Source organism: Falco cherrug, chromosome 5, assembly GCF_023634085.1.
Source record: "Falco cherrug isolate bFalChe1 chromosome 5, bFalChe1.pri, whole genome shotgun sequence".
Lineage (NCBI taxonomy): Eukaryota > Metazoa > Chordata > Aves > Falconiformes > Falconidae > Falco > Falco cherrug.
Genome location: NC_073701.1, coordinates 62,042,340 through 62,065,836, shown reverse-complemented (window position 1 = coordinate 62,065,836; position 23,497 = coordinate 62,042,340). Strand labels below are relative to the sequence as shown.

The 23,497-nt window shown below is 40.7% G+C and overlaps 1 protein-coding gene across 2 annotated transcripts in view; it reads left to right on the top strand.

Moving 5' to 3' along the window:
• EXOC4 (exocyst complex component 4) overlaps positions 1-23,497 on the top strand; it is a 408,335-nt gene that overhangs the window by 184,883 nt on the left and 199,955 nt on the right. Inside the window, exons 10-11 of one of the 2 annotated variants that reach the window (XM_055710705.1) lie at positions 2,280-2,376; positions 5,655-7,205. In XM_055710705.1, coding sequence (XP_055566680.1) covers positions 2,280-2,376; positions 5,655-5,673 — 116 coding nt within the window. In that variant the 3' untranslated portion in view covers positions 5,674-7,205. Of the gene's footprint in view, positions 1-2,279; positions 2,377-5,654; positions 7,206-23,497 lie in introns of those variants that run through there. The other variant, XM_027808507.2, reaches the window with a different exon arrangement.

The window sequence follows — 23,497 nt, the reverse complement described above, 5'->3', positions numbered from 1 at the left end:
TGTCAAGAAGCTTCATGTCCTAACGGTGCATTTGAGGAGCTGACTCAGCTTGGGGAAACTGTGGCTGCAGATATTCAGAGTTTGCATGGATTTCCCACTTCACAGGGAATTTAATACTGTCCCTTTTACCGGGGCACTGAAACAGCATCTTTGAATCTACACGTGATGTGAATTCTTGCACAAAACACTCCTGACGTGGAGGGACCGTTGAGAGTATGGAAGAACTGGTGTTCATGACCTGCTTGATCCTTGGACATTGCTGTGAGGTTGCTAACAGGAGGGTCAATTAAATCAAGTCATCAAACAGCTTTTTTTTTTGCAGGTTGGTTGTCGGTAATGGTCTAAAGCAGAGGTCCTCAAACTACGGCCCGCAGGCCGGATACAGCCCCCCAGGGTCCTCAATCCGGCCCCCGGTATTTACAGACCCCCCCGCCGGGGGTTGGGGGCGGGAAACCAAGCAGCCGCAGATGGCTGCCTGCCACTGCATCCGCGCCGGCCCCCTGGTTAAAAAGTTTGAGGACCCCTGGTCTAAAGCATATAAACCTCACTCTGAAAAGGAGATTGGAGTCACTTACTCATCAATTGTGTTCCTCCTCTTACACTTTCCCATGTGGAGACGTTCTTCTTCTCCTTTCAAGGCAGACAGATGCCAGGGTCAAAAAAATTCAATATTCTGCTATTGGTGTTTTGATTTCAAGTACTTTGTCATTTTCCTGCCTGTAAAGCTATCATAATAATGTGATTAGGTTTTGTATTTATTATGATTCAATCATTAAGGAGAGTTCAGATGCAAAATGAAAAGGACTTGATAATATCTGGGATATATAGACTTTGCCCAAGTTCATATTTGGGGTTGTTTGAGGTTTTTAGCCCAAAACCACAGCTGATAGTGTTACTTGGGAGATGACAGCAGGGAGATGATGATCTGTGCTTAGTGACAAAGGAGTGTGACCAAAACATGAGGGACTATCTGCTGAACTGCTGCTAGTTTCAGAATGAGATTTTTTTGTTTTTTTTTCTAATGCTGTCATTTGCTAATGTGTAGGCATCAGACCTGTTCTCCTAAAAATGCTTTCTTCTGGAAGGGTAACAAGTGGACTTTGTTGCTATCAGGAAATGCAAGGGTTTCAGGAAACTGAGAATTGCCTTCCCCACTCTTTTCTTTCTCAATATTATAATATGAAGTATTTTGGTGTTAGGAGCTGCCTATGAAAGTAACTTTGGCTTGGATGTAATGGTTTGCAGGTGGGTGTTTTCATGCCACGTGGAAGTCCTGCAGTCTGGACCTGAGGTGTATAAATAATGCTGTCTGAGCTAGTCTTCTATGACCGAGAACCATGCCAAACTCAAGTTTGTTTTTCTGGAGAATCCCGTTTGTATGCAACTGAAACTTGGGCAACAGAGGCTTCTGCTAGTGAATGACAAGACTTGGTGAAAGACACAGACTCCTGAGAGACCCAGTAACATTAAATATAATAAGTTAGTGTCATGTCACTGGCAATAAAAACCAAGCTGCCTTCCAAGGGATTGAATGGTAGCATCATCAGTCAGAGGTGCAGAAGCCTTGTACAGAGCAATATGAAGCAGCAAAATTCAGTGAAGTGCTGCTCTTAAAACCCTTTCCAAGCATTGTGCACTTCAAAATACATCTTAGCCACATGGACAAGGCTTTGGGTGTTTTATTACAAAAGCACAAGGGCCTTCATCTTGTGAGAAAAGATGGCTCAAGTGTGTGCTTGTATGCTGTGCGTTTAGTTTTGAGCTGTTCCAACAGCTGCTAAAGTCACTGAAACTTCAGGCTGTAGGTCCCCATCTGCCAATGACACTTTGAAGAGCCATGAGACTCAAGCCTCTTAAGGGTATCTGGGCATCTCTCATCTGTGTGATGGGTTTCATGTTAGCACCTCCAGTCCAGTACACTGGACTTCAGCCCAGCTGATGAATTCATGTGATGTGGCTGGGAAACTCTTCTGCAGCTGAAACTCACTCCTGGGCTGTAGGACACCTGCACTTACCAGTCTTTCTGCAATACTGTCACCAGCTATAGAAAAAGGAGCCTAAAGCAATGTATAAATACTATCTCTATTGTTCCTTTTGCATTAGGAGTACTTCCTCTGAGCAGAAAGAGGATAGAAATAGCATATCTTTGTGTTAATTACTGATCTTCCACCAGGAATGAAGCATTTACAGACAGACCTAAATGTTTAATTATCACTTACTATGTAAAAATCAAGGGGTGTTGAGATCTGTTAGACAACTTGCTTCATGTTCTTTTCCAGGAGGACCAGATGATAACTTAATTGAAGGTGGTGGATCCAAGTTTGTCTGCAAACCGGGAGCCAGGAACATTACCATCATCTTTCATCCCCTACTCAGGTAAGTAAGAATTTCTACATAGTTCTACAGGTGCGAATAATTAGAACAAGTAGAATTAACCTTCTTTCTTCATGGCATATTGCCACTTCAGAGATAACATCCCACAGCAATGGGCTTGCTGTAAAGTTGTTGATGTGCACACATGTAAGAAGTAATCACTAGTTGAGCTTGTTGCCGACGCTCCTTAATCTTTTTCAAAATTAACTGGCATACCAAGGGGGATTGCTTGCCTGGGTGACCCTGTTTCATTGAACAGTGTAATTTATTATTGACCCAAGCTGCGAAAAGTTTAGTTGCAATCTGTCACAAATTGTTTATTGCTGACTGTCCATTATGCTTATTAAAAGTCAGAAGGATACTTTATGAACTGCAAGGTAAGTTCATTCTTTGATAAAACAAGTGTGGTCTATGGACTGCAAATTAAATGCCCGATCTGAAGTGCCTTGCCAATTACAAAAATCTTCACAGCTCATCAAGGACTGCTGGAACTTTAAAACAGAGCAAGTCTATAATAAGCCTCTTCTCACCAAGTCACGCACCTCTGATACTTTAATTTTGCTCCTTTTGCTTTGCAGTCTTAACAGTTGATCTTCTTAGTTCTGCTGGAATTAAGTAATATGATGTTTTTCTCAGTTCATGTCAATCTTCCACCTCTGTGTTTTCCTTCAGGGTTTTTCTTTATCATCAGACATGTCCTTTCCTATTCAGTGCTAGCACCTTTAGAGGGCATTTTCCTCTTTGACGTTCTCTTACTCACTATCATGAGTCACTTCGGCCGTAGGGTATGTATCTCGAACGCTAAAAACAACCAATAAAAAATAATAATAAAAAGTAATTGGAATCTGATTCCCAGGGGAAGGAATATCTTGACTGATGTCTTGGTAGCTGAGAACTGTGGTCATTTGTGACTTAAAAATGCAGAAGGAAAGTATGTGAATTCCTCCAAATTTGAATTTCTGGTGTCATTACATCAGATATTGGAATAATCTTGAGAACAGCACCTGTTGTGAGGACATAGTAAAATTTGTTAGTGTTTAAGGTCTTTGCTTGGAAAAAGGGTTGCGTACATTGTACACTCTTCATTTATTGCTAGATGCCTGTAATGAAATGGATAATTTCCTAAGCATAATTTGTTTCAATCTGTCTCTTTTAAGCAAAAGATATGTGCTAATAAATAAATTTGCTACAGCATTATTTATAGTTTTCAGCCATTTTATCATAAGAAAAGATGGGCAATGGTCAAGATGCAATATGCTATTATGACCACTATGATATGGACTTCAGTCTCTTTAATGAATTTACAGGCTTCTTTTAAGCACAGAGCGGGTGGGGGTGGGTGGGATATGATGCTCTTATTTTTATTGATGAGATACTTCACATTGATTTAGAAACTGGTGAAAATACTTCTTCCATTCTATTTGCCTTCCTGCTTAATTTTTCCACCTTTTTTTGCCATCCGAGTCAAACTTGAGTGCTCTGCTTTAAATAGCACTTCTCACAAACACTTCACTTTCATTACCAGCTTGCAAGATAGGCAGTAGAAATAATTTGCCTCATAAAAAATAATTGCATCAAGATTAAGGTATCCGCGTACAATATATTTTTCATGCCAACCATCTGTAACATCTTAACTTTCTTGCATTGAGTAGTTCATCAATAGCTGCCTGAAGAGAAGGAAAATGCTCCATGACCCAGCTTACCCTTTTCTCACTACAGAATGGGATGAGTTTGGGTGTAGGTGAAGACTGCAGAAACTCTTTAGATGTGATTTTACCTACTTTAATGATCAACAGAGTAAATGCATGAGTCCTTGCGATCTTAGGTTTAACTCATGATGCTCAGCTTTGGCATTTGCATGATGCGTGGGATGCGGTGTACGTATCTGGGTTGACCATAGGACTGGATTTCTTTTGCTGATAATAATTCCCTTCAGGGAATTCTCTTCCTGATGGGAGTCAATAGCAATGACCTGTCCTACCAGAAAACTGGTTTACCCATTGACTCCTGTTAAAATTGGCTATATGATGCTGGCTGTGGTTGTATAAATGCTGAATGTGGTGGATTTGCTGAAATACTGATGTTTGCAATAATTTCTAGCAAATCATCTTATGTGTGCATTCCTTGTTGGTTAGATCTTTGTCATTCCTTTCTAGATGTTATTGCATTAGGTGTTAAGCTCTGGGAGGAGGTAATTGCTCCAGAGGTGTGAAGTTTTCACTTGCTTTATTTTCCATTTGTCGTGGAGATTCTTTATGGCTTGCCTTAATAATCTTTCATTGATGTTGCTTTTGCAGACTTAAAATGACTCTGTTTTGAATTCAGAATGATCAATATTTTATTTAGAAGTGTGGTGGTGTGTGGTTTTTTCCTTATTTCTATCAAGTTCACATAAATACGTTGACAGAGAAGGTTTAGCACTGTATGGGCTAGCTGATTTTATTAGGAAGCTGAGTGCTTCTAGAAGTATTAAGCTAACTGGATCACTGAGAAACCAAGATGCTGGCACAATGGTTTAAAGCCTGAGCATCGCATTAAGTGATGACTTTGAAATGTAATTCAGCCCAGTAATGTTAGATGGAGAGTTGGTTATAACCAGAGCATTCATATTCATCAGTCTGGATTTCTCTGTCGTACTACCGATATGAAAAGTGTCGTTGTCGATCACATCAGGGAGTTGCACAATCACAACGTTAAGTTTACTGGCTATAACAGCGTTTTTTTTGATCCTTTTTCATTTACAAACTGAGGTTGAGCTTGGCTCCAGATCCTTTTGAAGAACTTGAAGAACATCAAGTCAGCAGGCTTTCAGGGGGCTGTAAATTAACCCCCATATCTCCAAAAGTTTATTTAGAGGAACTCTTAACTTAAAACGGTGGAGAGTGTAAGGGCAGATACATACAAATGGTTTTCAAAGTCTTCCCTCGAATTCATTTAGAGCAGTGAGCCAGAGTTGGGAGTGAGTTTGTTGTTTGGGATATAGGTCCCTAATTTCCACTAGTACAACTGAGACACACCAAGCCCCAGATTAATTACCAGGACTTAATGACACCACCACACACGTAATAAATGAATAGTCAATTTTTGGAAGACTAGTGGGTATTCTAGTGGAGATGATTCCTGGGAATAGATTTTACTAACTACATATGAAAACTAATTGCACTCACAAACTGAAGAGGAATACACATCTGATTTTCCTTAATTACATATTGCGGGAGGTGTCAAAGTATAAAAGTTACCAAAAGAGTCCAGTTGCTTCCTTCATCCTTCACCGCTAACAGGCGTCTGCTTGGATTGTGAAAGCGCTGGTGTTACTGGTCTGTGGACTAACGTCTCCCGTTGGAGGAAGGAAACAATGCGGGACCAATACTGAAGCCTTTACGTTGTGGAATATCGAACAGCCTGAGTGATGTCTGTTGTAACATTTGTTTGGTGGGGATTTTTTTATATGTTTATTTGTTTCAGCTGGCATTTGAAAGGCACTTGGCTCTTCAGGGTAATAATCATTTTACATATGCTTTATAGAGTATGTTTATTACCAGACAATTGAAGAACAGATGTCTGCAGTCTTGAGGCTTCAGGGGGAGGGACAGGAGGGACCAGAGATGGAGGGGATGATGGCGTTTGGAATCGTGAAAGCACCACTGATGCTAACTCAGTTGAACATTATTTGGATATTGGGTATTAAGGCCTCAAGGATATCCATTTATTAATATCAGCCACACTTCATTAGTATCAACCAGAATTAAAAGGGTTGTAGGATGGAAGAGAAAGCAAAGTGTTCATTGATTCGGAAGAAGCAGTTGCTTCTAAGGAAGGTTGTGTCCTTACTGAGAAGTGGACCAGAGGCTGAATTGACTTGGCACCCTTTACCTCTCTACCAAAGAGGCAGTGTCTGTCTTGGGGGGGTTACCCCTTTACCAGATGGGAAGAACTGCAACATGTCAGTGATATTCTAATCACTGCCTTGGATTTCATAGTGAAAACCAAAGTGCTGATGTATTAGATACCAAGAAAAAGTAAGGAAAGAAGGAAAGACAAAATTAATGATTTGACTCTGCTGATGTTCTTTGGGATGCAAAGACTGAGGTTTAATGCTTCAGTGTGTGCATGGTCCAAGACACTGCAGAGTTTGCTAGTTTTTGGTATTTTGGACTGATCAGAGTGGGGGGAAAAGAGCAGGTAATAATTTGACATTTTAATTTAACAATTAAATAATTATGTTAATTTACACTGTTCTCCATCATTTAAAGAGGTAGGCTTTTTACTTGATAGCATTTTTGGAATTTCCTGTTTCTTTCAGTTAATGCTAATAAAAGAGTGATTGCTCTTTTAATAAATAAAACAAATGCTTTAGGGAATAATCAACGAGGATGGTAATTTACTTTGCTGCCTGTTGCAAGTTCCTCACCAACTGGTGGCAATCTGCTCCAAACTGCTGAAGGTCAGGTTTCAGACTCCACTTGTAACCTGTCCGCGGGCGGGAGGTGCACACTGTACAGAATACGTACATACACGCAGGTACATATGTATCAGCAGTGATGTTTTAACTTTCCATGCTTTGGGAATAATCGTGTCAAGCTTCTGTTTAAGTCACGATATGCCAATATAAAAGGTACTGTATGTAGGATTTAAATCCTCTGTTTATTTTGAAAAAGTTGGGAGGGGACAGCAAAGTTGTCATTGGTTCCTATGGGGCATCTAAATCCTTTGGTTTGTATCAATGGCTGCTGCAGCTGAGCAATGTTCATAACTACGTAACTGTAATTGATACAAAACTATGTATATAACTGAGAACCCATATGTACCTCGCTGATAATCCTTTTATTAGTATATTTGTATTGCTATAATAATAAACAATCTGATTTTTAAATATGCTGTAATATCTTGTAGTTCTCTGCTATAAAATTAATATTTGATAATATGGGGAATGTGTTATTTGGGAAGTAAAAGGAGTATGAAAATTAGATTAGTTTGTTAGTGACATTTAGTATGTTTAGATTATGTTAAATGATAGAAAGTATGCTAAGAAAAATAGGTGGTGTTTGATCAGTCTAAGATCTATATGTTCTTACTGCAGTAGGTTGAAAATGTGAAATAATCCTGGGCACAGATAGTGCTAAAGTGTGAGAGGTGATGTCTTTAGCTTTTCGAAATCAAACTTCAAATACTTGATTACAGAGAAGTTGAGAAAACTGGTGGAAGCTGGGGTAGGGGACTTAGTATTGACTGCTTAAAGTTTGTATTTCAGGTTGAATGATGTTCAGAGGATAAGAGATTAAGTAAAAAAAAAAAAAAAGTCTGAGATGCTGTCATGTGCACAGGGGAACATTATTTGCAAACTTTTAAAGTCAGTGACCCCTTAAAAATATAACTATCCAGATTTCATGAATGCTGGGGCTGTGTGTGTGTGTTAAGTCTTAAATTCAGACATATCCTGTATCTTCGGGGGGGGGGGGGGGGGGGGGGGGCGGGCGGGAATATCACTTAGTTAATCTAAATCTCACTTCTGCAAGAGAGGCAGTATCTTCCCTTCCCCTCCCCCCGTGGAGGCAGGGAGATGGTGCCTCTGTGCAGGCTCTGCGGTGCAGTGGGGTAAGACAAACCGGGTAGAAATCGGGAGATCTTGACTCCTGCTTCTCACTACGGTACCAGCAGTCACCACGATGCTTTATAGTCCCATCTTTATTTTGGAATTGTTAATACTCATCCTTGAGTGTGACAGATGCTTGATGCAACTTTTCATACACTCGCTGTTTACTTGAATTGACCTGAATCAAAATCTTAAGGGAGCAATTTGACACCCACCTACTGATTTTTTTTTCTCCCTCTGGTTTAATGAGTGTTTAGAAGACATTTAGTTGACGAGTCCCTTGCTGTTGACATTTAGTACTTTATATCTGTCAACAGTGGGAATGAATGTTTCTTGCAGGCAAAACCTAACTCTTTTCTTTGACAGGCTCTCATAAAGTTGGTGTCACTGAATTACAAAGACACATTTCAGAAAAGCTTGTTGTTCTGACACTGCTAAGAAAAGGTTTAGTTCTGACTGAGGCCATCGCAGAAACGGGGCACATGCACGGGAAAGGGTTGGGGAACAACTTCACATTTTGTGATTTTGTTCCATTCCTTCACATTTTGTGATTTTGTTCCATTCCGCGCCCCCCCCCCCCCCCCCCCCCCCCCCCCCGCTTTATGAGAACTGACAGTCTTTCTGTGTCTGATTAAAGATGACAGTTTATAAAAACCTTAAGGTAAGGCTGTTCATTTTCAATGACAGAAAATAAAGCAATCCCACACACACACACAAACAAAAACTCTTACACTCAAAAAAATCCTTACACTCAAAAAAATCCTCTTTATATGTGATACATTGATTTTATATTGTCTGTCAGAGAATGTGCTTCAGCGTATCAGTCAAGTTTTGAGTTTTCAAACATGCTTCATCCATAGGGAAAATCAACAGCTTGTCAGAAATCTCACACGTCTGCAGCTCCTCCTTTCCTTCAGATGAAACACAACCTGAAGGAGCATAGAGATTTTGACATTTGCAAGAACTTAGGCTGAATAGCTGAAAACAGTGTTAATTCAATTCCATGATACTGAGTTACTTCTAACCTGTATTATGTCCATCAGGACAACAAAGTAGTTTTGGCTTATTTCTTAATGGAAGCACTGCTGAAGTTTGGTTCTAGCATTTAACTCTTGTTCTCATGGAACAGGATTAAGGTTGCCTGTATTGCTGAATACTTGTTTTTATTATACTGTACATAGAGATTTATGGTGCCATGAGTTTTCAATGACTGACTTGGGTCTCGTGATGCAATATTCACAAGGAATGAGTTGTGTCTTAGAAAGGTTCAGTTGGAAGGGACGTACAATGATCATTTAGTCCAGCTGCCTGAACACTTCAGGGCTGACCAAAGGTTAAAGCACGTTAAGGGCATTGTCCAAATGCCTCTTAAACACTGGCAGCTTTGGGGCATCGACCACCTCTTTAGGAAGCCCGTTCCAGTGTCTGACCTCTCGGTAAAGATATGCTTCCTTGTGTCCTGCCTAAACCACCCCAGTGCAGCTTTGAATCATTCCCACACATCCTATTACTTGGTACCAGGGAGAAGAGCTCAGCACCTCCCTCTCTGCTTCCCCTCCTTGGGAAGCTGTAGGGAGCAATTAGGTAGGTTGCCCTTCAGCTTTCTTTTCTCCCAAACAAAACAAACCCAGAGTCCCTAGCTGCCCCCTCATAAGGCATTCCTTCCAGCTTCTCCACTGGCTTTGTTGCATTTGTCTGGATGCATTCAATACTTGAAGATCCTTCTTAAACTGTGAGGCCCAGAACTGCACACAGTATTCAGAGTGAGGCCACACCAGCACTGAATACAGCAGGAATGACAGCAAGTTTTTAGGTAAACTGGCAAACCTTGTGTAGATCTCATCTGATTCTTTCCCAAAGAGATAGTGAGTGTGCCTCCTGGACATGGGTTAAGAAGTTTTTGCAAAAAGTGCTGCTTTCATACTGTGCAAAAAATAATCATGGGTTTTCCTGGGATTAAAGGAGTTGGTGTTGGACTGGGAGAGGGTTATTTTTGGGTTTTTTGGGGTTGCTGTAGTGTTACACAAAATTTTAACGTGGATGAAATCCAGCATATCTTGTATATAGACCTGCGAAGTAGTTCTTAATCTAACAGGTGTTTTACTGTATCTGATCAAAACAGAACAGTTATTAGTAAGTACGCTTAAGTGAAATTACAATAGAATTACAAAAATCTGGATATATAGACCAGGTTATAAAGTTATTATTAATTCAGTGTAATGTTTTAATTAAAATTAAATTCTATTCTGCCAGTGGTGGTAAATGGTAAGTGATAGTCATGTCTTTTTCTCAACCCACAAACTTTTCCGTATTATTTTCTATCCTTCCATCTGTTGAAGAGGGGGCATGAGAGAGCAGCCAGCCAAGGTCAACCCACCACAAGAAGCTACTCTGATCTTCCCGGGGTCTTAAAGATGCCAGCAAATCTTTGTAGCGGTCCTAAGAAGGAAGAGGATAAATTTGAGGATGTTAGTTTTAGTGTAGCAAATAGTCTGGGGAATTCCTCTTATATTTCTTAAATCACATCACTAAACCAAATAATTTTATGTCTGAGTGTTCCCTTGCCCAACAGCCAGCTAGCCAAGGCCTCTGAAAGTCAGCTCCACTAGCAAGTTCTCCAGGCCTAAACACTTAACAAAAAAACCCCACAACCAAATAACCCAACAAATCTGTGATTTCCTCAAGAGAATGTAATATACCTTGAATTATTTAGCTGTCTTGTAGCTCTGTTTCCATGTAAAACTGTGTAAGTTAGCTGACATTTAGCTAATTCCATATTATTATAATGTGTGCTCTGTTAAAATATCTTCTGTAAATACTCATATGATGACCGCAAATTTATTTGGCAGAATTAAAAAAAACCAAACACACCAAATCTGGGAAAAAGACTTAATTTTCCCATTAATCCATACCTCTCCAACACAAACCTACAGGCAGCCACCCTGACTGACTGATTTCACAGCCTGTGCCTCTTCACCCAGGCAGATGAATTGGTTCAGATTGTTGTAGCAGGGACCTGCAAGGTGAGACAGGGCTAGGAAAATGCAGAGCTTGCTTGTTAGCAGGATAGGTGCAAGAAGTTGATTAGAGACAGTGAGCAACCTTCCTTTGTTACCAGAAGGTCATCTTTCCAGATTGCAACTGAGGCTGAAGGAAAGGAGCTGGCGAGGTAGAGACATGGACCAAAAATCACACTTCTTTTATGATTTTTTTTTAATTTGTGTTATTACTTATATGCTAATCTGTTATACAGACCATTCTGCAAATGTCTTTAGGCGTCACGTTCATGAAATGAGAGATTAAATATGATTGAAATGGGTCTTACATGCATTTAAGTTTATAGATTTTCTTTTTCCTTTTTCCTGTTTCCCTTTTTTTTCCCTCCGCACCAGAAGCACGAGTATTGTTGTACTCAAAAACTTGTTGGTCGTAAAGGGATTTAGCAAAGCTGGAAAGGAAGAACGGGTCAGTTTATTTAATTTAACCATTTTAAGTATGAAATGGCTTAATCTTAGAATGCTTGAAGGAGCCTGAGTTACACACTGAGATCTGTGTTTGATGCTTTGGCTTATCAGATGCTATAAATCTTTTCAATCACAAGGTGAGATTCTGCCATGCAGGAGCTGGTATCTTTCTAGCAGCTCAGTAAGCATTGGGGAATGAACTTCCACAGCAGCTAAAACTTGCTTTAATAGCACCAGCTTTCATTTCAGGTATATCAAGTACTACTCTGACACTGCAAAAAAGACCCCTGGAAAACACCAGGAAAACTCACAAGGCAAAAATAGAAAAGCATCTTTCATTTTCATTGTGGAAGAAAAGGGAAAAAAAACTTGACAAATTCGAAGTTTGTAATCTGTCTATGAAAACTGTTCATAAAATACATTAGTGCAGGCTTTCCCTGAATACAATAGGGGAAATCCAAGGATGAAAACCTAGAGTGGCTTAGGTCCAAGTTACAGTATTATTACCCTGAAAAACTTTGCAGAGTGCATGAGGTTACTTTCACAAAGCTTTATGAATTTTTGGTTGAAATACAGGAGAGCTCTTGCTCGATGAGAACAAAAAAGGGAATGCCTGTATTTTGTATTTGCTGTTAAAAGCAAAGATCTATAACCCAGAACAGACGGCAGTGTGATTTGGACCCCATTTCCACCATAGAGCAATCAGAGGGACACGCTTGTGAAAGAAAAGGGTTTTAAATTTTTATTGTTACTAGTTATTTCCATGAATGTCATCATGTTGTTTAGCTAAAGGTTCTCTGGAAAAAGCCTTTGGCAGTTCCCTTGGTGTTGGGCCACTCATGTCTGGAGCTCTCTGCTTTCTGTTTTAGCTAGATTATTCTTGCTGGGTTTTTACAAAGCTATCTAAAACCTTATGTACAGTTTAAAATTTTGTAATTTGAGGAGTCTATAACTGTTATTCCAGAGCACAAAGGTGAATTTCAGTCTCCTCCAGCGGGTACTAAAAGTAAAAAAAAGGAGATTTTTGATCTATTTAATTTTTATTTATGCTTTTAGAGAGTTAAATCTGTAATGTTTATTTCAACTTATTACCCTCTTTTCAATTTACTGAGCAGAGCTGAAAACAGTGATTTTGGAGTCACATCACCAGAAGCTGTGTTTTTCTGTTCCGCTCAATTCTGTCATGGATATCACAGTGTGGGACCCTCACTTATTCCTGTTTCATAGAGCACATTTTTTGGTCCAGCCCCATCAGATGTGGCTGCACAACCACTTGCAGGGTTTTCATGCTGCCCCAAAGGTGGATGGCAAAAGGAAGGTCCTTGTAGCACCACAGGAGATGCCTTGCAAGGAATTCAGCTCATGGAAGAGCATGTTTTTCAGACGCAAGATCATAGACAAGATAACTTTTTGGTAGAATATTCCTGAGGAGTTTGGTTTTAAATTCTGCTATTTTTTAGAGATCTGCAGAATAGCCATAAATAAATTTTGCAGGAAAGAAGGTGTTTGTTATTTTGGGTCCCAAGTGTCTTGGAATACTGGGTAGGTTAATAGTAATTGCACATTGTGTAATAGCACCACTAAACATTTCTGTAGCTCTTTTCATCTGATCGCTTCCAAGCTTTTCAGAGACATCAATTCATTAACACCTTAGCATGAAATTGCTCTGCACATGGAAATCCTGGTTATGTGACTGCCAGGGATGAAGCTGTTGTGGATGAAGCATTGAGTTCAACAATCATAAATTCTGTGCAGGCTTGGAATAGGCAGAACAGAAATGAAAATCATAAATTCCCACTGTTACTGATCAAGGTTCAGATTTTCCATTTTATTGTAACTTTGTCTCTCTGGGTTTTAGTTTTAGAAACGGATTCGCTCTGGGCGGTGCAGCATGTCTGTGACTGATTAGATTAGGTTTGAGAGTCCTGCAACCTGATGGCAGTCTCTGCCGCCTGCTCATACGTGGGTGCTTCATTCAACTTTTGCTTGGGTGATTTAGTCACCTCTGAGGACTACGTGTAGCACAAGGTGGTATGGATGCTTTATGCAAGCTTCAAGCAACTTTCTTCTAATCATTGCATTCCTTAAAGTCAGATTCTTCTGCTGGCTTTGAAAATGGGAATTGGCTTTGAAAATCTGGAGATCATGTCTGAAATCTAGATTAAATGCTGGGAGCCTCTTGGCGCAAGGCTGGTGACCCCACTCCTGCGTGGTAGCGGCAAGGCCAAGTAGAACTGGTCTCGAACCACATGTCGATGCCATTTAATCACTTCTGCCTCTGCTTCCTTCTCTGTAAATTGGCAGTAACTCTTGTTCCACATGTCAGTTCAGTGGTTTGTCATTTCTAGATGAATAGTACTGTCAGCCAACTGACTGCGGCAGTTCTGTGGTGTGGGATTTTATGGACAGTTAAGTGCTTCTGCATTCAGGGACAGGGCAGGAAAAGGAGACTACAAGGCCATGTTTATCAAGGTGAACTCCAGTGGATCACAGCTTGTCTTAACTGTTATGAATGTTTGAGTATATGGACACCTGTGAAAAGTTTTGTTCCGGGAGAAAATCCAGACAGTGACATGTTACCTGGAATTTAAGTTTTGCAATGGACCTTTAGGTGCAGTCGCTGCTTCAGTCCTTGTGATTTCAGGAACCCAGTTGGACCAGTTAAGCCCATTGCCTTAGTTCTGTCTGTACTGTCAGATCAGTTGGTTTCTGTGGTGGTTTGTTTTTTGGGTTTTTTTGGGGGGTGTGTGTTTGGGGGTTTTTTTTCCTTTTTTTCTCTTTTTTTTTTTCTCTGTGTAATACTAAAACATTAGAAAATAGAAGAAGCTAACAGCATATCTCTTTTTCTTTTTTTTTCCAGTCTTTATTGTAACTTAAGAACCAATCCTTGTAATAATACTTAAAACTAATGGAGTGGTGGTACCTGGGATGCTAAATGATGTGATAATGCCTCTGAACACAAAAGCATTTCTTTTATTTAGGTTTTATTTTGGTGGCCCTGGCTGATTCATCATAGGATAAAAAGCCCACAGAGAGGGCAGTGTGGTAGTATGCTGTGTATACTGTAAAATGTAATGATGATCAGGTTCTGACTGAAGCCCTTAGGGGCTTTAATAATTTTTGGTGACTTTTTCAGTAAAGTTATTACATAACTCAGTGGTAACAGTAAGAGTGAGTGTTTTCAAAGTAAAAAAGAAACAAAAAAAGTTTACACTCTGTAAGGTCAAATAACATGGCTAAATAATTGCAGATCCCACAAAATTTTTCTATTCCTTAGTTTTGGGATACCCGAGCTGATTTTAGTCCTGAGTTAGGTAGGTAGTTCAGTGGGAATGAGACATTAATTGTTCTGTATACAAAGAAAAATTGGAGACCTTCTAGAAATAACACTAAATACAAGAGGAAGGGAGAAATACTGGAAGATATTAAACATGATTCTCTTCTAATAGGTCTCTAGTGCTCTCACAAGAAAATGACCATTCTGCTGCTTTTGGAGGAGGATGAGTGACAGCCATGGAGAGCCATGGTCTGGTGGATGGCCAGACGGTGGGAGATGGCAGCACAGAGACTCAAAACTGCTGCACAGAGTAGGAAAAAATTAAATTCTCTGAAGTTTTATAGTACTACAGGGAGGAAATAAAACCATTCTCTTTTGCCTATATCTTTACAAAAGGTGAAGACAAGTTTTCACTTTAGAATCATTCTTCATTTTATTTTACAGGGCTGTGCAGTTTATCACTGCAATCCATTCCTCATTCTGAAAGTCATCCCTCTTGATACATACCGTATAATTGATTTTAATGAAAATGGGCCTTGCAGTTCACACTGAAAATCAGACTGGGCCTGCAACACATGTAAATCATTAATCTCAACTGAAAGCAAATTCTTGTTAAAAAATAGTAAAAACTAATTAATTGCAAAGAATCTTTAGATTGCTAGTTGCTCTGTTTTCTTAACATTGGTGTTTCACTCTCTCTCTCTCCTTTGCCTGACTCCTAAATTATTGTTTTATCTCCTACCCAGTCAGCATTATTCCTAGTCTTTCATGACACTTTCAGTGTTTGGGAGTGTTTTCTGCTTCCCATTCATTTGGGCCAGTTGTCCTTCTGTGTCAGGGGTCCTCAAACTACGGCCCGCGGGGCGGATACGGCCCCCCAGGGTCCTCAGTCCAGCCCCTGGTATTTACAGACCCCCCCGCCGGGGGTTGGGGGGGGAAACCAAGCAGCCGCAGATGGCTGCCTGCCACTGCATCCGCGCACCAGCCCCCTGGTTAAAAAGTTTGAGGACCCCTGGTCTATGTAAAAGGTCTACAGAGGTGATGAGGGGACTGGAGCATCTCCCTGATGAGGAGAGGCTGAGGGAGCTGGGCCCGTTTTGCCCGCAGAGGAGAAGACTGAGAGGGCACCTTATGGGTGTCTACAACCATCTCAAGGGCGAGTGTCAGGAGGACGGGGCCAGGCCCTTGTCAGGGGTGCCCAGCGACAGGGCACGGGGCAACGGGCACAAGCTGCAGCACAGGGAGCCCCACCTGAACAGGAGGGAGAACTTCTTTACCGTGAGGGTGCCAGAGCAGGGGAACAGGCTGCCCAGAGAGGCTGTGGGGTCTCCTGCTCTGGGGACATTCAGAACCCCCTGGATGTGACTGTGTGCAGCCCGCTCTGGGAGAGCTGCTTCAGCAGGGGCTGGGCTGGGGGGGCTCCAGGGGTCCCTTCCCAATCCCACCATTCTGTGATTCTATAAGAGGTGCCAAACTGATAAAAATGTTCATCCAGCCTCCACTCAGCTGCCTTTTTCCCCAAAGTCCCCACTGCTGCCATGTGTCTGGTCACACGAGAGGTACATCCATTCCAGCCATGTGAAATGCACGTTTCCTTTGTCGGATGGGAGGATATCTGCCGTGTGCATCCCTCAAGAGCCTCCTAAAGAAAATGTTTGGCACCTCTTCCATACTGAAAAACAAACAGAAGTTGTCAAGAGCATAGAACTATTGTTTAAGTAAGCAGAATGGGTACTTATTATCAGTTTTAGGTACGCCCAGGCCAATAGTTAAGTAGGTTTTTTTCTAGTTCGTTTGATAAAAGGTAGTAATGGGTTTAATTGCTGGTTGTCTTTTGTAATGTAGTATATGCAGTATTAGAGTTATTCTGGTAATGTATTGTAATTACCTACCATCAAGCATTTCACTATGTTAAAAATATGATCTTGGAAGTAAAGTAGCTAAATTCTTTGAATTGAAGGCGATAGCTACTGAGAGTACAACATCATTTAAAAATGCAAATCAGCTCAGTTAGGTAAATAAAATTAAGGCAGCGGGTTCTTTTCCATAAATTCTTCCTCTGCCCTTAAACCTTCCCAAAAGCTTGGCGGAATAAGCAGCATGCCTGGAGGGCTGATAAATAAAAGCTGTTTCAGAGTTTCCTGCACACATGCCTGGTTTAAAAAGTATTGTGTGTCTTGCATAAAGCACTATCCAGAAAGCCTCTTTGTGTTCAAACCCAAAGGGATTACTGTTCCTTTTGGCTTTGCTACAGTAGGAGAGAAAAACTCTTTTAGGTAGTGTTGCCCCAAAGTCTGTGTGAGAAATGATCCTTGTAAATAGTAAATGGGGCAAAGTTTTTTTAAAAGGCAGAGGTTTCAATTTGCATTGACCTTATCTACGCACACAAATGAATCAACAGATGCAAATGAAGCAGGGGAGGCTGAACTACCAAATTTGTATTCTTAGTTGCTTTGGTCATGTGCCTAGTCTGGCAAAGAAAGGGGGAGGGAGAGAAAAAAAATCTGAAGTTTAATGAATAGAAGTGTGGCTCCTGATGACCTTTACCTACTGTTATAATTTTGATGTAGAACAACCATATTCCTGAAGATGTTTAATCAGCAAAGTTGAATTTTGATGAAACCACGTGCCACAGTCCCATTAGTGCTGCAGAAATTAATTATAATTCATAGCAGTATTCTTGATTCATAAGGATCAACACCAGTGAACTGCCACCTTTTTACATTCTTTCCACCCTTGGTCTCCCAGAGCCTAACATAAGATACAAGCAAGGTGCGCTCGCAGCCCAGCAAGCCAACCGAGCCCCGGGCTGCACCAAGAGCAGCGTGGCCAGCAGGGCCAGGGAGGGGATTCTGCCCCTCTGCTCCGCTCTGGTGAGACCCCCCTGCAGCGCTGCCTCTGCTCTGGGGTCCTCAGCACAAGGAGGGCACGGGCCTGTTGGAGCGAGTCCAGAGGAGCCCACGGAGATGATCGGGGGCTGGAGCACCTCTGCTAGGAAGCCCGGCTGAGGGAGTTGGGGTTGTTCAGCCTGGAGAAGAGAAGGCTCCGCGGAGACCTTAGAGTGGCCTTCCAGTACCCACAGGGGGCTTGTAAGAAATATGGGGACAGACTTTTTAATAGGGCCTGTAGCAATAGGACAAGCGAGAATGGTTTTAAACTAAAAGAGGGTAGATTTAGACTTGATACAAGGAGGAAATCTGTTACAATGAGGATGGTGAAACATCGGAACAGGTTGCCCAGAGAGCTGGTGGACGCCCCATCCCTGGCAGTGCTCAAGGCCAGGTTGGACGGGGCTTGGAGCAACCTGGGCTGGTGGAAGGTGTCCCTGGGTATTGCAGTGGTGTTGGACTAGGTGGCCTTTAAAGGTCCCTTCCAACCCAAACTATTCTATCATCCTTTGATAAGTCAAACTCCACACCCATTCAGATACAAAATTTATTTGGGTAACAAAGCATCAAATAAAAGGTGAATTAAAATATCATGTATATATTCTATATTTTACCATAGATTTTTGATTAAAAGGTTTAAATTGTTTACATCTATTTTATGTTTTTTCCTGCAGGGAAGCACATATACATGTGTAGTCTCATTATGGGACTCATATCATTGCAAACCCTCTAAGATGGTGACCTAGAATTTCCCCTAGTCCATGGCATTTAGGAAATTACTGTTCCTCTAATTTAACATGTTGCCAAAAAAGAAAGATTAAAAGACTAGTGATGTGACAATAGCGACATTTTTCTTCTTCCAAAAAGAAGATGAAATAAAATCTTTCTTATAATTTTTTCAAATTCCTGAAGCTTGGGTAGATTTTGTCAAAGATCTGTCTTGTGTTTAAGTAGCCTGCTGAATTTTAAAGGCAATTTAAAATACATTGTTTTCCTCTCCTTTTCGTACAGGATCAAACTGGGATAACCAGGGCTGACAGTAGATTTTTACAGAGCTTAATAGGCGTAAATCTCTCTCTGGGTGGAATTAGCATCAGGCATGAACAGCCCAGCTCAGGGAGAAGATTGTGTTAGTGTTGCTAACGGGCATTTTCTAAGACTTCCCTGTGTTTGGTGGCAAGTCCCAGCAGCTCAACGTAGAAAAAAGTCAAATTGTCAAAAGTCATTAGTGGTTGTCACTTCATAGACCTTCACACTGGAGTTCCCCCTTTGGAATTTCAGTGGAATGATTTTTTTTTCTTCTTCTTCAAGTAAGTAGGACAATCAGATGTTGTACAGAACTGCTGGGATTTAACCCCTTCATAGCGGTTTTGTTAATGGCTGCAAAGAAACGGTGAATTTAGCTGTCTGAGGTTCAGTTCCATGCTCTGCCAGAACCTTTTCTACTTCTAGTAGTCTGTTTATACCCAAATCCCCAGGAATAAATTTTGAAGCTTGATTTCATCAGAGATGCAGGCCTTTTGTGTACGGCTGGATAAGCTTTGCTGAAACTTGTTGATTTAGAATGTACCAGCCTTACTACATCAGAGCTTTTAAATCATTGTGTTTCTACATTGTTACACCTCTGTTTTTTCAGGTAGTCTCCAAACACTCTTATTTTAGTGAAGTAGCATTTTAAATCAATTGTCCAAGGAAGGAACATAGTTGCCCTGTTTCCATTATTCTTTTGCAGCTAAACAGGTCAGTGCTAAAGGATGTTATTTGCCTCTGTTTATAAATGAATGCCGTTTCCATGGATTTATTCCTAAGTTTCTAATTAGGAAGTTTTTGATTGTTAATTGGGGCTGTTTGAGAAAGGAAAGAGGATTAATTAGGGGGTAAATAATCTAATATCTAATAGGTTAGGTTTGTCTTGAGGTCTCTCACCAGCCCTATGCAGGTAGAAGTTCTTCATCACTCATGCTCTACAGCCTGAGAATTTGATCTAGCCGTGAAGGCTTCTTCTGCACAGTTATTTTACACATGTATTTTCCCTGTCTCTCTGGTGTAGCCATTCTAGCAAAATCCTTTCAGAACCACATTCACTGGCAAAGATTTCAGTCTGTGGCTTCTTCTGCTCAAGGTCCATATTGAAGCTATGCTGCAGTAGTGCTGTAACTTCATCTCCACCAGGATGTTTTCTGCTCAGTGTAATCACTGAAGTAGAAGTCTGAGAAGGGGGGTTTTAAAAATATATTCCTTTTCTGTTACTTTCTATAAGAGGTGCATTTTGGGAGCCCTATTTAAACATTTGCCCCCCCCCCCCCCCCCCGATTCTCAGTTACAAAGTGGTGCTGCTACCAAAGGGTGTTGAATCTGTGGTTCATCAGAAGTTATTTTTATAGATCAATTTTCTGCACATATCATACAGAAATAGAAAGGTTTCAGTTTAGATTATATGCTTTGAATTCCCAAATTTTAAAGAATATATTAGTAATGCTTTGGTGTCCTAATTAAATACCTAATTATATTTAGCAGTTTTACAGTTTTTGCCAGTTTCTGATGGCTTTTAGTGTGCCGATCTTTGCTGTTAGTGACATTTAAAGCATATGTTTGAATTCTTCCATCTCCTGTGTCTTGTCATTTCATTGCTCTTTTCTAGAGCTGATATGTCATTTTTGCAAAATAATTGCACAATAAGAAATATAGTGTAATTTTTGAAAAAACAGTAAGTATCCCCTCAAGAAAAAGAAATAGAGGAACACAGTGCATGTGCAGGTGTGCTGAGGACAAAGAGCCAGCTCATTCTGTAAGTAGCAGAGTGGTTGGGGGCATGTAAGTAGGAGTCTTTTCCATTTGTTTTTATAATTGTGTGTGTATTATCGCCCCTTTAGAAGCAAAATATATTGAGGGGGGGAAAGAAAAGCAAAACAAGAACATAGAAGTCACCTTAAACTTGTCCTGGAGGTGCTTTTTACAGTAAATCTTTTGACATTTTTATTATATCCATGTCATCGCAAAGTTGGGGGGGAAATTCCCACCTTGTATGACAAGCCCTGCCTCCCCCCCCCCCCGAGAGAGCATTTGTGTCACAGGCCATTAATGTTAATCATTACAGAGCGTAATGTGGCTTTTCCCTTTGTTCAGCTCCATCAATAGTTATCTGGGAGGTGTATAGAGGTGGCTGAGGGTTATAGCAAGTAGTGGAGTTTCAAGCTCAAGGGTTGTCTCTTTAGTGTAGCATCTCAAAAACACTATTGGCCTGGGAGGCAGTTGTACGGAATTGTTGGCAAGGGGCGTGTGGCTTCAGTGTCACTTTGGTTTTAATAGAGAATGTTGGTTTATGGAGATAGATGAAGCCTGCACGCTTTAAGGGAGCCTTCTGGGGCAGAGTTAGGGTGGGCTCATGCTGGAGTGCACCCAGCACGCATGGGGATGGATATGCTGAGATGGTGTCCTCAGGCCTTTGCGTTGTTGCACCTTCCCTGTGGTGCCAGCAGGAGATGGTCAGTGTTCCTCAGCTGGAAAATCACTGCCTTTCACAACTGACTGTACTTCAACTTCCATGCTTAGGGTTTTGGTTTTTTCCCTTTGTTTAGCTATTTGCTGTGTAACAAATAGCACAACAACATATAGGCCAGAAAGGTGTCCCCTCTTTTCGCATGTTACTGGCCCTTTTTTTGTGTATTTCTGTAGAAAAATTTCTCAGTTGCACTAAGGATGCAAGTAAGTCTTTGGAACACACTAAAAGATCTATTCACATTCTTTTTATTATAATACAAGTCACTGCAGTAACTAATGTCTGGTCTGTTTTTATGACATCCAGAGCAGGATGAATTAAAAAGATGTATATTCATGGGTTATTAGAAGGTGCTGAGCTTCATTAGTGTGAGAGTCAAACCAACTTTTTTCCTAGAGTCCTCAAATGCGTTCTTTTGATTGCATCATCAGTCCCCCAGGATTATTTGAGTTATAATTAGAAGACAGAGATGGTTTCAATGAGAGCATCACCCAAGAGATGTAGAGCGCCGAGCTTCTCCATTTGTTTGCTAGTGCAGGACTGTAGCAGAAAAAACAGCTCACAAGAGCGACCACAAAAAGTTAGGTTTGTAGCTGTGAATGGGAGCAAGATGCCCTTGGAACAGGTCTGCAGTGAGATCTGCCCAATGTCACAACTGGATAGAAAGGTTAGATGCGAGGATTGGTTCTCTTCTCTCTATTCCCCTTGAGATGTTACCAACGTTCTTAATGTTACAGATTACAAAGTGAGACACACGGCTTAAATTCCTGTTGTCTTTGTAGTCTATGAGACCTGATCATTGGTGCTTTGGGAGTTTGTTTCCCAGTCCCATTAATTTTCAGTGCCGTGGAGCGTTGCCTATTAATTACATGGCACATCAGCTGGACAGACCTCATTGGCACATGTTGTTTCTTAAGAGGGTGGATAAAGTGTCAGTTTATGTTCTGGGTAAGGGCAGTTTTGTTTACATATACACAAAACACGCCTTGTTCACTCTAAGGAAGCAGGTGACTAAAACCTTGCAACACTGCTTAAATTGTAGGGGGTTTAGCCAACTTCATTCTTACTGTCCTTGCCATCCTACCCTGTTCTTTCTCGTCCTGTCTCATGGATGAGGGTCCAGAATCTAAAGTGAACCCCAGGTAATCAGGAGCACATGTCTGTGTAGGTATGAGCCTTAGCAAGGCTCCTCATCAGCTATGAGGACAGTTGCATCTTCATATCATGCACAAGGACAGAGCTCAACTGATAATGAAATCTGCACGTTTTCCTTTAGGATATTTATAATTATAGTGAGAAATTTGCTCTTGCTTTGCATGTCAAATAGGTGGGAATATCTATTCCCACAGTTAAATTCCATCCACGGGTAAGTACAGTATGAATATACTTTTTCACCTTCTGAATTGCATTTAAAAGAGAGAACACGATCTGATTCTCTGCTTACTGAAATAAATGTCAGAAAGGACATGACCTAATTATCTTGCTTCGCGTTTTCCATCTACATGAAGTCTTTCAGCTTTGTGGGTGTTTTTTAAAACCATTGATTTCTGTCATTGATCCTAGAATTTCCATAATTTCAGTATTCACCGAAGAAGGCAATGAAGTATATGTGTGTATTATAATTATGTGATGACATGCAAATAATGTCTCCTAGGTGAAGAATCCAAGATTCTGATATTGAGAAACTTTTAAAAAACCCCTTTGGTTAAGCTCAGACTATGTCAGTCTCAGGGTAATGAGTTTGCTTGCTTTAAGTCCCATGTGAAACATGAATAGTTACATACCATTTACCTCAAGCTTCTTAATCCTGTTCTTCATTCTTTCATTTCCTTTGTTGCCTCAACACCAAGTTGATGCTTGTAGTTGAAGGGCAGAAATTGAAGCATTTTGATGAGCCAGTCTGCACAGGGCTGGACATTATAAACTGGAATGTTAATTGTATGCCTAGGAGCTTTGAAAATATGGAGGAATTCAGAGGAGGCTAGAAATATAATGAATCTAATAGTATTTATGTTGTCTTGAGATTGCGTGTGATGTATTTACATGTGTTCCTTCAAATCATGTGTTTATGTTGTTTACATAGATGTGACACTCTTTTTGGGCTATGAATTGCTGTTTATAAGTTCCTCAAAGGATTAGTGCAGTAGACATCATGAAAGAAAACAGGCAAATGGGCACTTGAAGATTCTGTGATGTAATAAAATTAACAATACCCTTGAAAACAGAAGCATTTTTTTGTTTGGTTGGTTTTGCCGTAGCGTAGTGTTGTACGTCTGGGTTTAATGGAACCTATAGTCTTCTTTCAAGACTGCATTGAAAACTCTTACATTCAATGCCAATTAATTTTTTTGTAAGGCATTCAGATATACTGAAATATGTGTGTCTGTGGAGGAGAGGAGGCAG